The 16696-nt window shown below is 40.7% G+C and overlaps 1 protein-coding gene across 1 annotated transcript in view; it reads right to left on the reverse strand.

The window, feature by feature from the left end:
* LOC144828056 (histamine H3 receptor-like) overlaps window positions 1-15914 on the reverse strand; it is a 140008-nt gene extending 124094 nt beyond the window's left edge. The window contains exon 1 of the mRNA XM_078686192.1: window positions 15629-15914. Within this exon, the coding sequence (XP_078542318.1) occupies window positions 15629-15914 (286 nt within the window). The remainder of the gene's footprint in view (window positions 1-15628) is intronic.
* Window positions 15915-16696: the final 782 nt, after the last annotated feature.

Raw genomic sequence — 16696 nt, forward strand, 5'->3', positions numbered from 1 at the left:
TGTTCAAAGAATAACATTGGTGCAACTCTCACGCAGGAGGTTGAAAACCAATCCACAGGGCATTACAAGCTGATATGCCAGAGTAATCAAAATGGAAAAGTGACTCGCGGTTACACTGACAGACTTCGCAAACGCACCTAGTATGAATTATAAATTACTCTAGTAAGTTTTTTCAGGGGAAGACACTTTGATGGTTTTAAAACGACTACGTTTGGGAAAATAGTTTCAAAGAATAACATTGGTGCAACTCTCACGCAGGAGGTTGAAGACCAGTCCACAGGGCATTACAAAACATTAAAAAACATTTTACCAAACATCACGGGCCGTGCGGCTCTTGACATACTAGGCAGTAGACAGAAGGAATTTCTGTCATCATCATCAATTCATTACAGCAGACTCGTGCACTTCTCCAACATGAGAGTGTAACGAGTGTTTTAGGTCATAAATACACAGTTAGGAGTGAAAATATGAGTTTTAACCCAGTGCTGCCAGTTGTGCAATGCTGCTGTCCTGCTCATTCAACCCATTCTTACTGGAGTCCAGAAGGGACATCCATTTAGACTCACGCGTATTCAATATTAAGGGGAGATTGCCACCTCTTCTGCCCAGAGATACCTTTTCTATGACAAACCATCGTAGGTCTGTAACAGCGTGTCCTGCTGTCAGCCAGTGGTCTACCAATGGCGCACCTGCCACTTTGCATCTTAGTCTGCTCGAGTGGGATGAAATCCTAGATTTGATTTTCTGTTGAGTTTGTCCGACGTATAACTGACTACATGGGCACCGGATGATATAAATGACCCCAGTAAAGTTACAATTCGTGTAATGTTTTAGATTGTAAGTTCTGCCACTGTGGGCAAATGTTTTAGTCTGAATAGTCGTCTCGCAGGCAGTGCATGCCCCACACCTGTAATGGCCAACTACAGGGGGGAGGTTCCAGAGGGATGTCAGAGTAGGTTGACTTTCTGACTCTAGGTAGGAATGGACCACCAAGTCCCCTATGTTTTTAGCTCTCTTGAAAGAGTGAAGGGGCAAATCCGTTTGTTTAATGTTTAATGACATCCGCGACCAAAGGCCAGTTTTGATTAATGATTTTTTTAATTTCATTGCTGCGTGTCGAAAAGGTTGTGACACAAATTACGCGGTTGGGGGTGATCCTTGGCGAATTCTCTGGATTGAGTAAAGTGTCACGTGGGTTATACCACGCCCGTTTTCTTGCTCTTTTCACCATCCGGGATGGGTATCCTCGTGTTATAAGGCGTTCAGTCAGGACCTCGGACTCCTTCAGGTAGTCAGCTCTTGTGGAACAATTCCTTCTGATCCGGAGGAATTGTCCGACAGGTAGGTTATCCTTGAAGCCCCTCGGATGATTGGTGTGGTGTGGTTCAGCACGTAAAGCAAGATGTGAAGGCTATAGCTGTATTTCTCGATATGGAGAAGGCTTTTGACTCGGTTCAGTGGCCCTTTATGGTTAGAGTGCTGCGGCGTATGGGTTTGGGCGAGCCCTTCCTTCAAATGATCGAAGCCTTATACCACGACCCATCGGCGAGACTGCGAGTGGGGGACCTGGTAACAGACCCTTTTCCTATCGGTAGAGGGACCAGACAGGGATGCCCCTTTTCCCCATTGCTATATGCGCTGGTGGCGGAGCCGCTAGCTTGCGCACTACGAGAGTATCATTGGCATGAGGGTGTGAGTTTCCCAGCTCATAAGATCATCATTTCTACATATGTAGATGACACCCTGCTATATGTTCGGGACCCAGAGAATAACTTGTCGTCGGTGCTTCAGGAGGTGGTGCGCTTCAGCGCTCTCTCTGGCCTGAGGATAAAGTGGGCAAAGTCGGTGGCCTTTCTGTTGACCCCAGTTACCCGACCCTTTGCTGCGGAGTATCCGTTGCAGTGGTCCCAAGAGCTGGTACGCTATCTGGGGATACAACTGCACACAGACCCGGAAATTTTGATCCGAGAGAATTACGGGGTGGCTTACAGCAGATTAGAAGACGACGTGGACAAGTGATGTGGATTGCCGCTCTCTCTCATGGGCCGCATAGCCATTATGAAAATGGTAGTGTTACCGATATTCTTGTTTCTGTTCAGTGCGCTTCCGGTGGTTCTATCTAAACACTTTTTTAAGGCGGTCACACAACTCATGATTAAACTGGCGTGGGGAGGTAAGCAACCAAGGGTGAAATGGACTACCTTGACTCTCCCGTACGAGATGGGTGGATTGAACGCGCCAGACTTGAAATTATACTACAGGGTGGCGCAGGCTTCGCACCTACATACTTGGATCCATGGTGAGGCCAATATCCCGCACGTCCGCCTGGAGCGTCTGTTTGCAGCTCCCCTCCCTCTCCCCGCCACGGTGTGCCTCCCGGTCGACCGTAGAATGGGAGTTCTGGACTCTTTGACTGCCACGAACCATGCCTGGCACTTCCTAACCCGTGCTCGGAACTGCAAAATTCTGTACTCCCCAGATATGCTGCCGGAGTGGGGGTTATGGCTTCCGCCTTTGAGAGACAAGGGAGTCATACAGGCACTGAAAATGCTGGGTATAGTTAAGTTAGGCGACCTGTTTCTGGATGGAAGGGTGAAGTCATGGGAGCAGATATCTTCTGACAATGGCGCTGTCTCCTTGCTGATGCGCTTTCACTTCCACAGAGTGTGGGGAGTCCTGCTGAGCCTATTGGGCCCCGATCTCACCGAGCCGCCAGAAGTTCCAGAACTCACACATACTATAAAGCCGGCGGAGCCCCGTAAGTTGGTTACTATACTGTACAGGAAGGCAATTATGTACAGGGAACAGAACCTCATGAAGGCCAGGGTTGAGTGGCAGCGCGATCTGAAAATCACTATAGATGATGTCATGTGGCAGTTCTGCTGTGGGAACATCAAAAAGATCTCCCTAAACGGGAGGCACAGACTTATTCATTTTAAATTCCTGCAGAGAGTATATTATACTCCGGAGCGGTTACATAGATATGGTCTTAGACAAACGGCGGAGTGTGAGAGATGCCGCGCACCGGTGGCGGATTTTTTGCATCTGGCGTGGCAATGCCCAGCTATACAGAAATACTGGGACGACATATTTAAGGAGATGAGTGCGGTGCTGGAGTTAGAAATTAGTCCGGACCCGGCGTTGGCACTACTGGGATACTCAAAACGTCTCCCGACGGGGTTGCGCCGTCTGGCGGATATGGGAATGTTAATGGCCAGGCGAGTGGTGGCGTTCCACTGGATGAGAGGTCCGCTCCCGACCACTAAAAGGTGGGCGCACGATATGATTTATTGCTGCACACAATCAGAACATTACAGTGAATTGCTTCCCCCGACCTCCCGACCTAAGACCTTTTGGGAGTTGTATAGGACATACTTGAACGCGAAGAGCGCAGAGAGAAGCACGGGGGAGGCGGACGGTGGCACAATGGTAGACTCGGAGATTGCACTATGTCAGGAAAGAGCGTAGTAATTTTTTCGGGAACTAGGGTTGTGACGGGACCTTCTGCGGTTGGGGGTAACTCCCTTCTTCAACGGGTGAGACTGGGGAGGACTAGCGGGCTCTAGCAGCATGGCCTCATGGCCGAGGATGCTGGGACGTCAGGAACACGTACAGGCTACATAACCTACAGGACTGGCTTGGGCAGTGGCAATAGGGTGGGGGGAGGGGAGTAGGAGTTGGTTGTTTCAATTGTTACTGAGGCAGAGCTTAATTGATCTATAAAGTCTTGTTCATCCTAGTGTTTTGACTCTTTGAACCCGACGGGGGGTCTGAAGGAGAGGGGATTTTCTCTTCTACTTCTGTGGGGACTGTCCTACTCCTCGGAGCGCTACTTAGGGGCATTCACTGCGTGATAACTGCATTGCCGCCAGACCTCAGGGTTGTCGGTTAGATGGCTGTTTCTTACGTGTTTGTCATTATTTACTGCTCCTGAGTATAACTGCGGCCGGCCTCTGGGTTGTAGGCCTGAAGCTGTGTAGAAATGACTTGGTGACAATAAAGTTTGTTAAAATAAAAAATAAAAAAATAATATTAATTTTATTATGTATTGATTATTTTTTAAATATCAAAAATATTGTGTTTTACCATTCAATTTATTATTAGTATAACAATATTTATAATTACTACTATAGTTATTATATTTTAATACAAATCATTATTGAAATATTCTACCAACAAAAATTAGCTTCTCTACAAAGTTTTTACTATTCCCACTCCACCAAGTATAAACTCAAAAACATTCTAGACAGAAAACCAAAAAAATTACTATTCCCACTCCACCAATTATAAACTCTGAGAAGGTGCTGGACAGTAAACCCATATAAATTACTATTCCCACTCCACCAAGTATGAAGTCAGGGAAGGTGCTGGACACTAAACCCATATAAATTACTATTCCCACTCCACCAAGTATAAACTCAGAGAAGGTGCTGGACAGTAAACCCATATAAATTACTATTCCTACTCCACCAAGTATAAAGTCAGGGAAGGTGCTGGACACTAAACCCATATAAATTTATATTCCCACTCCACCAAGTATAAACTCTAAGAAGGTGCTGGACACTAAACCCATAACAATTACTATTCCCACTCCACCAAGTATAAACTCTGAGAAGGTGCTGGACACTAAACCCATATAAATTACTATTCCTACTCCACCAAGTATAAAGTCAGGGAAGATGCAGGACACTAAACCCAAAAATTGTACTATTCCTACTCAACCAAGTATAAAGTCAGGGAAGGTGCTGGACACTAAACCCATAACAATTACTATTCCCACTCCACCAAGTATAAACTCTGAGAAGGTGCTGGAAACTAAACCCATATAAATTACTCTTCCCACTCCACTAAGTATAAGGTCAGGGAAGGTGCTGGACACTAAACCCATATAAATTACTTTTCCCTCTCCACCAAGTATAGACTCTGAGAAGGTGCGGGACACTAAACCCATATAAATTACTGTTCCCACTCCACCAAGTATAAACTCTGAGAAGGTGCTGGACACTAAACCCATATAAATTACTATTCCTACTCCACCAAGTATAAAGTCAGGGAAGGTGCAGGACACTAAACCCATATAATTTACTATTCCTACTCCACCAAGTATAAAGTCAGGGAAGGTGCAGGACACTAAACTCATATAAAATACTATTCCTACTCCACCAATTATAAAGTCAAGGAAGATGCGGACACTAACCCCATATAAATTACTATTCCCACTCCACCAAGTATAAACTCTGAGAAGGTGCTGGACAGTAAACCCATAAAAATTACTATTCCCACTCCACCAAGTATAAACTCTGAGAAGGTGCTGGACACTAAGCCCATATAAATTACTATTCCTACTCCACCAAGTATAAAGTCAGGGAAGGTGCTGGACACTAAACCCATAAAATTACTATTCCAACTCCACCAAATATAAAGTCAGGGAAGGTGCTGGACACTAAACCCATAAAAATTACTATTCCCACTCCACCATGTATAAACTCTGAGAAGGTGCTGGACAGTAAACCCATATAAATTACTATTCCCACTCCACCAAGTATAAACTCTGAGAAGGTGCTGGACACTAAACCCATATAAATTACTATTCCTACTCCACCAAGTATAAAGTCAGGGAAGGTGCATGACACTAAACCCATATAAAATACTATTCCTACTCCACCAAGTATACAGTCAAGGAAGATGCTGGACACTAACCCCATATAAATTACTATTCCCACTCAACCAAGTAAAAACTCTGAGAAGGTGCTGGACAGTAAACCCATTAAAATTACTATTCCCACTCCACCAAGTATAAACTCCGAGAAGGTGCTGGACACTAATCCCATATAAATTACTATTCCTACTCCACCAAGTATAAAGTCAGGGAAGGTGCTGGACACTAAACCCATAAAAATTACTATTCCTACTCCACCAAGTATAAAGTCAGGGAAGGTGCTGGACACTAAACCCATAAAAGTTACTATTCCTACTCCACCAAGTATAAAGTCAGGGAAGGTGCTGGACACTAAACCCATATAAATTACTATTCCCACTCCACCAAGTATAAACTCTGAGAATGTGCTGGACACTAAACCCATATAAATTACTATTCCCACTCCACCAAGTATAAAGTCTGGAAAGGTGCTGGACATTAAAACCCTAAAAATAAATATTCCAACTCCACTAAATATTTAGGCATGAAAAGTGCTGAACATTAAAACTATTAAACATTAAGGAGGTCATTAGGATGGCGGGCGGACTTTGTCTCATTGTAATATGGCTGGCGCCACCATATTAATCTATTACCGCCGCGGTCGCAAGGCGACCGCGGTGGTAAAGCGGCAGACGGTCTTTCTGTCCGCCGCTGTCACCTCCGCCATCCTAATTGTGGCGGAGGGGAAAACGAGAGTGGTTGTCGGGCGGATTGTCTCCGCCAGGGTGGCGGTGGCCACCGCCACCCTGGCGGGGGCAATCCGCTCAATATCCTAATGACCCCCTAAATTTTGAATAACAACTTTTTTTTTATATTTTCCTTTTTAAATTATATTTACTAAATGTTAAAGATTAATTTTTTAATATTGCTTTAATATATATTTTTTAAAAATTATTTGAAATGTTATAAACTTTGTCAAAATATTTTTATATCAATATTTTTTTAAACTTTAAATTTTTAAATATTTTTTAAAAGGTTCTAAAATATTCACACCCTATCCCCCTAAAAACCCACAACCCACTCCTAAAAGACATATTTAAAATTTATTTTGAATATTTAAATTATAACTTTTTTTAAAAATTCAATATTTCAATTTTAAATATTTAAAAAAATTCCCCCTCTATTCCCCAAAAAACCCACATCCACTCCTAAAACATATAATTTTTCTAAATTATTTAAATTTTAATTTATTTGAAATAAAATTCTAATTAATTTCTAAATTTGATTGTAAACAATATAAAAAAAATGTAATTTCAAATTAATTTCTAAATTTTATTTTAAAATATCTTAATACACTTCCCACCCTATTCCCCTAAAAAACCAAAACCCGCTAAAAAAATGTTTTATTTTTGAAAATTTCAAAAATTAACATAAAAAAAGTAATTTAATTTTGAAATTTTGAAAAAAACCATATTTTATAATATTTAAATTTTAAATTTCAAAATTATTTTGAAAATGTAAATTTGAAATATTTTTAAACACTTCCCACTCTATTCCCCTAAAAACCCACAACCCGCTCCTAAAACAAAATAAATTTCTAATTTTTTTTAATTAATTTTATTAAAAAACATTACATTACAATTATTTTAAAACACTTCCCACCCTGTTCCCCTAAAAACCCACAACCCCTCTCCTAAAATGTATTATACATTTTTAAATAAAATATTTATTTAAAAAAATATATATATTTATATTTTTACAAAAATTAAACTACAAACATAACAATTATTTTAGTCCAAAAAACAACTATTGCAACATTAAAAACAGTGTACTTTTCAAAAATCGATATTCTAACACTCTATATTTTGACTTTCGATATTCTAACACGCTATATTTTGACTTTCGATATTTTTAACTAATACAATTAAACGATATTTTGAACACTCGATATTAACTACTCTATATTTATTACTTTGATATTTTTTTAACACACTTAAAATTCGATAAGAATAACTTCGATATTTCTTACCTCGATATTACTTACATCTTGATATTCTGGAGTCGATATTCTGTCCAGTCGATAATAAAAACTCAAGATTTAGACTGCACACCGCGAGTTCAGTAAGTGACTGCACCTGCCAGCAAGGGGAAGTCTAGGGGTCCAGAGGACCCCCTTCAGCCCCTCCACAGGGCTGCTATTAGGGGCCGCCTTTACAGTGTGCCATTTTTCAGGTGGCGCATTGTCAGTGCGCATCCTGACAGCTTCTTCACCTTTGCTCCTGCGTTTATAATATGGCACGGGCACAGAGGCAAAGAGATTCCCTCATTTGCATGATGCTCCGCCCCCATGAAAATTAGGGAACACCCTCTGATGATAACACTGATGCTATATGAGAGCCAGAGCTATATGTATTACTAAAGGGGTCACACAACTGTCTGCGGTCCCTTCTATAATACCAAAGAGCCCCAGGGGCAAGCAAAGTGGGCGCAAACGCTTGTTGTGCCCCTGTGGCACTTTTTATAATAATACCTCTGGAGTTTGTTTACAAGTGGGCTTTCACACCCGCTCTCATACCAGTGGCCAGAAAAAAAGGTGCCTGGTATGGAAGAAATGTTCTAATCTATGTATTTTACTTTTAATTGAATGAACAGCAGTCCTTCTCAGGTGGTTCACAGAGAGCTCTACATGAATGCACAATGTAACAATCAAAGCACACAATGTCAAAGATCAGTTAAAAAAAGAATACCAAATACAGAAATGTTGGCAACTAAAACATGTATTCAGTGAAAAATGCCTTTAACTAGCTTGACGAGAATAAGATAGTGTAAGCAGTTCTTAAAAATAGTGGAGGAAAATTCCAACACCTAGAGTTGGCGTCAGAGAAGGCCTGCATAAAAGTTTGAATATAAAACATACTCTATTTTTTATTTTGAAAATGCTTCTTAGGAAATGACATTGAACGATACAAATTGTACAGGTTGTCTGTTTTAAGAAGAGAAAAAACGTCATAGAATCAAGGCCACAGAGATATTAAGTAGAATAAAATAATGAGGGGCTTATTTACAAGTCCCTTGCGCCGCCAGTGTGACACTTTTTGAGACGCACCAGCAGCGCATTTTGCTGCCCCATATTTACAAGGACACAAAAAGCCACCCTGCGTGGCTTTCCCTGTCCTTGTAAATATGGTCCCTTTGAATGCAGCGCTTTGCATGAAAGAAGTGTTCCATGGGTGTTGCTATGGGTGTTCTCATACAAAACTCATGAAACATTTCCAGATTTACGAGAAATCATAAACCTAGAAATGCCTTTGAATGCTTCACCTCCCCAGGGGAGGCGTAGGGAGACACGACAAGGAGAAATGCATTAATTTCTCCTCATTCTGCAGCACACATAAAAGGAGGAAATCACTGCTTGTGATTGTTTATGTGCAGGAAGGTGTCCCTACCTTCACATAAACAATCATTGACAAAAATGCTGTCTTTCAAATTCTCTTTGTGGTGCTTTAAGCAGCAAACATAGAAGTTTAAAAATGACATTTCAAATTATTTATGTGCAGGAAGGGACACCTTCTTGCACATAAACAATCATCATAGTGACGCAGGCATCCTTGCACCATGATGCAAGGGTGCCTACATCCGGGCATGGCAGCAAATTGTGCACCAGGGCAGGGGAGAGCAAAGGGATTCGCCATAGCATTGTAGATAAGACACATCCCTGTGCTTTGGAATTAACACAGCGGCACAGCCAAATGGCCTACAGCACCGCGCTGGGTTAATTGTTTGTAAATCAGGACCTGAATGTTTTTAGTCCAACCCATAGTAAATAGGGTATAAGGAAACATTCCCAATTAGTAAGTATTATATTTGTTTAAACTGTTATCAAACCTTTATTGCAAGACACTCATGGTATCAAAAGAACCCAAGTTCTGACATTTTCAAGCGAGTAGTGCACTGTCTTAAATGGTCTGATTACAAGTGGCCTGTGAAAATTCGCTAAAGCTCGCTCTGATAAAATCGGGCATTGAATTTATCTAATGTGATCATTATTGTCTTTTTGAGGAATACCATTACTGCAGCTAAACCTGCCTTTTTGGTAACCTTGGGGCATATTACCAACGATTAGCGATATTTATCGCTAACGAGGCTTAGCAACGAATTTTTTAACGCTAAGCATCGCCAGAAATTATTGCAGAGATAACTTGCTATTAGCAAGTTTTATCTCAGAAGTGATAAAAATCCTCGCGCTAACTGCCAAATGAGAGATTATCGCTGGAATACCAATGATAATCTCTCGAAGTTTGGCGTTAGCTTCATGATAGGGGCTCACAAACTTAGCCATGATATCCACCTTCCATAGGATATCATGGCTAAGTCAGGAAAATACCAGGTGTAAAAAAAGCAGCGCTAACCGCGGTTAGCACTGCTTTTTTTATCACTAACAGGGTTAGCGAAATCCTTGATAATAGGAGAAATGTCGCTTAACATTTCTCCTATTATTTTTCTCTGGAACGCCCCCTTTGCATCTCATTAGAGATGCAAGGGGAAGCGTAGAGAAAAAGGGTGCTAACATGCGAATTTGCGTGTTAGCACCCTGTTGCTGATAGGGAGATAATTTTATCTCCGCTTTCTTGGCTTTTAAAGCCAAAAAAGCGGAGATAAATCCCTTGATAATATGCCCCCTTGTTATGTAAAACCTCGTATGAACTTCAGAAATGTAACGAAATGTATGGCCCTTATCGCATCTTGTAATTAGGGAGTGTGATAAACAGCACAACACTTGTAATCAGTATCCTGGCTGCACAAACAGGTGTAAGCACTGGGATAGCATTTTAACATGGCAGTTGCAACCAGGCCAAAAGAAACTATAGTTTGGCAGCCGAAGAAAGCAGCTTATAAAATGTAGGCCATATAAGTAACGCACAATTTACATTGACTATGAGCTTCATTCAACAGGCAGGCGATACAGAGAAACAAGGATGGGGGAAATCTGTTCCTATTTCTTTGTAGTCAGTATGGGATAAGCAACCACGTTTAAGTTGCCTCTGAAAGGAAGAATGGTATATTCCATTGGGCCAGTTAGAAGAGTGGTTAGAAGAGTGGTCTTTGCGTGAATATGCTCATAACATATTTACACCCAAGGAGGCTGTGTTTAAAATTAGGCCTGTGAGACTTTTTGGGTAAAAGGGCCTATTTGGTAAACTTGGAATCAAGAGGGAAACCAAATGGTTAAAGCACATCGACCATCAAGGGGGTGGCAGGATTTTTAGCTTGATTTGAGATGATAGACTCAACCTAAAGATGTGCCACCCTGCAAGACAGGTGTGTTGGTTGGATTAGATTTTCAACTGTCAGAAAACACCCAAGCTTTGTTCATAACTGAATGGGATGGGAACCCTCTTCTGACAACACCATTAGTTATAATGGATGTGTCCGTCAGAATATGGTTTGTTGATGCCAAGTTCAGCTACAAGATCTTCCAACAGCTCTACATAATGATTACAGATGGAGTAGGATTGAAATCCTGGGTCGCCTTCCAACACGCTGGCAGAGGCAATGGCATGGAAGAACTCATTTTGACATACAAATTGCGTCCAACAAGACAGAAGGACAAGCAATCCATGATGTCACCTCTCAAACCAATGCGCGAGGATGGTAAAATTACCAACACTAAAGGATCAATTGTTCACAAAGCGGATGAAAGATGAATAATATGATCGGGCATGGGTTGCAGTCTCAGCGCTTCGAGACTGGGACCCCATATCCAGGTCCTCGTATAAAAAGAACCAAGCTCACCCAGAAACAAGAACAGAGAGGGATTGTGGTTGGTGAGGACTGTGACGAGAGCAGGGAAAATCAGAGTAATGAAAATTACTTGTAACCGACTGAGTATTGCCTCCATGTAGATTTAGACATTCAACTGAATCATGCACCACAATTATGTTTCTCCCTTGGTTCAGATGTATTTGCATATCCAAGAAAAACTAAGATAGTGGTAGGATACTGTGTGGATACTGGGTGGACCTCACAATCAAACTGAAGTGGGTCCTAGAATGATGAGGACAGCACCAAATGACTATGTAGGTTTCACCTTCAGAGCACAATTAGGCCATGGTTCTAGCCACACAATGCAGAGAACTACCAATGTGCCTTCCAATGAATGTAGGCAGACCCTTGACATGAGGTCAATACCTATATTCTTCTCTGAAAGGATGAGGGTGGTCTCGATTTTATGTGACCTTCACTTATTTAACCTCTGGCCCTGCTCGGACATCCAGTCATATCTCTCAAAAATTGACAGAGGCATCCAACAGGGAATCCCATCCCCTTTCCTTGTTATCAGCTTTTACTTCATAAGACAAGTATGATTAATTTCTTCCACCTTGCCCAGATCTGTTGCCAGAAATCCTTTAGAAACCTATCAGTGAGGTTTGGCAATGTCACAGACATTTGAATGATCAAAATTAATCCATAAGATGCACACAAACTTACTGTCACTATTGTGTCACCTGGTGGGTTCATCGATGTCATTGTTGATAGTCATTTCACCTTCTGTGCCCAAAATGTTAGGATATTTCTCGCAATATTGAAGTAAAGGAGATTGTACCCATCAAGAATTCTATTGCCCTTATATGAGGCACTTACTTCAGTGAACCCTAAATCCAGAACTGTTTTACCTGTGGATACACCTATAGTGGTTAGCACAGTCCTGGGCACACGCGGTGAGGGTATTTGCAATATAACATTCAGTTTCAATGCATTATATAAATGCAGTGGTTGACAACAGTATCAGTTCAAAAAGTTTCTTTATATTTCAACAACAACTATGTTGAAAAAAACAAACCAGCCGGCACGTGTTTCGTCACTGGGAGAGGTCCCGTGAACCATCAAGGCTATATAGCGATAGCATCTGGAGACGTGCCGGACCCCAGAAACCGGTGATACTTCCAACCTGGTTGGGGGCAAGCGGGAGACAGGAATAACTGTGAAAACAGGCGCTGGATAATACGCCGCGCTGAATTTGAGGGTTGGATGTGGGGGGCCGCGGTCTGTGTATGAGTCGTGCGGCGTGTTACATTGTGGATCCTGCGATTCACACAATCCCCGGGGGTTATCCGGTTACTCCCCTGACCTGGCAGCACCGCACCAATATAGGTCTATAGTTAGTACACACAATAGCCTGAGCGCCACTTTCCTGACTTAACTAAAAAAAAACAGCATATCCTTCACACCTATAGCGGTTGACCCCTTTTACTTTACCGAGGCATTCAAAATAAGTGTCTAAAATTCCTTCCTGTTAAGCCCACCACTCACCAATATCATAGGTACTGACATTTCTGAGTGTCAGAGTTAATAAAGACTGTGGTTTACCTAAGAAATGTGGCTTTAAGGGTGGGGGGTGGAATTTCACCTAGGAATTTGAGCTTCTTTCTGAAGCTGAAATGTCTGGATAATAATATGCAGTTTCTTGGGGGCACATGCATCAAGCTATTTTGCGATCGCAAAATGGCCTTTTCCAATGCATGAAAGATTTTTTGATTAGCAATTTAGGTAATCGTAATTTTTTGCGATTCCCTAAATTGCAAATGCAAATAGGGAATCACAATTTGCGATTACCTAATACTTTCCTAAATACTAGCCTTTCCTAAATGTGAGTTGTGCATTTAGGAAAAGCTACTTAACATCAAATTCAAGTTGATGTTAACCCTGTTCATACTTTGGAAAATTCACAAAACTGCATTTTTCAAAGTGCCATGTGGCGCGCACATGCCCCTATGGCATGTTTCTGCCTTATATATGTGCACCTTTTTTTTTAAGGGCGCCTCACGGTGGCCTTAGGACCCTGGGCACCCTTGCCTTTGCATTACCTAAATTACGATTACCAATTAGGTAATCGCAATTTAGGTAATGCATGACCATTCTCACATATGGACCTTGAGGCCCATAGAAAAAGATGGAGTTGCAATTGCAAATAGCGATTCCCAAGTTGCATTTGCGATTCTTAAGGAATCGCAATTAGAGTATCGCTACTTGCTATCTCTTTTGTTGCATTTCATTTTGCGATGACCAAATAGTGATTTCTAAAAAATCACTAATTGGTAATCGCAAAATGAAACTTTCATGTATGTGCCCCTTGGTGTTTGCATGGTTCTCATAATTACGACTGGGATCATAAAGGGAGTTGTCAGCCCATCATAATTAAGATGCCATTCTGAATGCAAGCCTAATTCTGAGTGGCATCTTTTTTCTTAGTTTAGGGGCCTGAATACATGCATAAAGAAGATAAAATCGGGATTGTGTCTTCGGTGCACATTTTAAACAAGTCCTATATGACTGCTCTTAGTTTTCATTCTACCGGTGATCGCAGTCATCCTAGAATCTTGCCTTTGACATAAATGTGTGATGTAGGTGGTCCTAACTTACACAAGGGGTGACAATTCACTCACTTACCGTCTTCTCCTTTGGGATGAAGACAATAACCATTTAACTATCCAAACAGAGGACTAACTGTCGGGCAAATAAATCAATAGTGGATTTATTTCACAGTACCTTAAGCAAAACAAAATAAGTACTGAAGCCTCCTTTTAGTTTTAATTCTACAGGTGAATGCAGTCATCCTAAAGGCTTGCCTCTGAGATAAATTTGAGATGCATGAAGGTGGTCCTAAATTAAAAAATCCTCCTTAAAGCTGCTTAAGTTTCAATAGACCACTTACACTGTAGAACACAATCCCCATTTGCGGAAATTGTCATTATAGTGTTTCCCTACATGATCAGATTAAAACAGCAGTGTAGAAATGTATTGAAATGTTGATATGCAAAATGAACAGAAGTGCAAGGGTATCATTTGTTCTAGGAAAGGAGATGGTTAATGTGAATTAACAGAAAGTAAGAAAGGCAGGCCTGTAGGTCTAGAGAATGCAGTGCCATAATATCTATATTAAAAGTACTGTATCGACCATTAGTGAGAACATTTGATTGAAAAAGATAAGGGCAAAACCAACAAGTCGCACTACACAAACAGAGTTCGTGTGCTCAAACTCAACTATACATACCTGCAGCATGGCAATTGACCAAAATGTATTGTAGCGAAATGACAACTTCCTTTTAGTATCACCGTTTTCTGGCCTACATTTTTGACAGCCTGACGCACAACCTTTGCTTTAATATTTAGCTCCTAACCTGACATGCAAAAATTATTCTGGGAGCCAAGAGTTTTAAATATTCCAACAGTATGAAGGAGAAATCCTAGGCATTCGGAAATGTTTTGAACTATGCATGTATGCAAAAATAAGAAAGTAAATACAAATAAACTTTAACAAGAGGGTAAATGCAGGAAAACAGGGGCACCTAAATTGCATACAAGGAATAGACAGATCCAGAGCCAGTAGAGTCATTTATACATAAAACCGGTCAAGTATGCTTCTATGCAAACACTGTAAAGATAAAGTGCCCTTACATAAGCATAGAGGTAAATGAAATTACTCTTGAATAATTTGCCTAATTGCTGAAATTTCATGTCACACTTGTAATGCTAAATTCCTCAATTTATGCAATTCATGGTAACATCTAACCGCATACGTGCCGTTTGCTGCACAACTTTACAGCGAACACTTGGGAACAGCAAGCCAGGAGCAGTTGTTGTTTATGGAGCTTTTGTGCTCTATTTTTAGCGCAAAATGTGTACTCACATCAAAATTGAGTAGAAAACGCATTTTGCTTTTAAGTGCAGCGTTCAATGTCAGATTTACATATTGAGCAATTACACATGATTTTGTGTGATTTTGCCGAAGACTCTCATATTTACATGAAAGCAAATTAAACACATTTTGCACATCTCTACTCTGTAGGAATTTAACATAGAGTCTGACCATCCAATAGAAGAATTGCTCCTTCGAATTATGAACTACTGTTTGATTATGTAACTCTTTCGTTATTTTGAGCCTTCCATACACTATAAACAATTATTAAGGAACAAAGAATAATAACTTACCAACGCAAAAGTCACAAATGGCTAAATTGAAAAGAAGAAAATTGCTATGATTTTTCAAGCTTTTGTCAGTCACAAAGGCGAGTATAACTAGGGCATTCCCCAGAACTATGACGGAGACCATAAAGGACATTAAAACCCCCAATGATATCAGCGTTGCGCCTGAGAATTGGTAGACATCATTGGGAGTGAACGGAGACAGACCAGCTTCATCCAGGGGTGGTGTTGAATCTGAGGTGAAGAATGATGGGGTGATGCTAAAGCTTGAAGTAGAAAATTCTTTATCCATGGTTTGGGCATGAAAATAGGCCCTCAGCGATTGATAGCTCAAGAGACGAATTACAAATCAGCTGCTTCATGATAGATATGTGAAAATAAGTAATTCCGCATTTTCAATATTTGATGCTAGCGCATTGATATGGAATGTAGTGTTTCAAAGCACTAAATATTAAAAGAAAAATTATATAAATGTTGAATTGCTTGTCATCTTTTATACACGGCAGTATACAGGGCTCCCTGTAGCAGCTAAAGGGCGCATTTCTTGAGACAAAGTAGCTAGGTCTGCCATTCAGTCTACAGAAGCATAGCTATTTGGAAGGACGCTTTTTATATAAAAATCCAGCAAATCCCTCAAGTCTGTAGCATTATAGATATAATTGCATGCAGCAAAGCTCATTAACTCATTATCACATTGTTAGCATTAACATGCTCTACTTGGACTAGCTATTTCAACTTGAGGTCTATTTTGTATAATTCGCTCACTCAGCAAAGGATTGTCGAAATTTTGCATGTTGACTCTCTGAAAACCTATGATCCCTGGAGATTTAGGCACGCAGCAAATAAAGATTGCTATATACTGCCTTAAAATAACTCATGTTCTGTGTGAGATTGAAAGCTTTAATGCAAAATCGCAAATACCTTTTATGGCACTGCATGTAAACAATCGAAAAAAATGTGACATCTAATTTTACTGCATTAAATGTATTTGTTTACTTTGAATTTATTTAATCCAGGGAAAATGAACTCTGGACTTTCCATAGATTAACATTTTCCCTATTTTTGTTTACACTG

Source organism: Lissotriton helveticus, chromosome 4_1 (assembly GCF_964261635.1).
Source record: "Lissotriton helveticus chromosome 4_1, aLisHel1.1, whole genome shotgun sequence".
In the NCBI taxonomy this organism is placed as follows: Eukaryota; Metazoa; Chordata; class Amphibia; order Caudata; family Salamandridae; genus Lissotriton; species Lissotriton helveticus.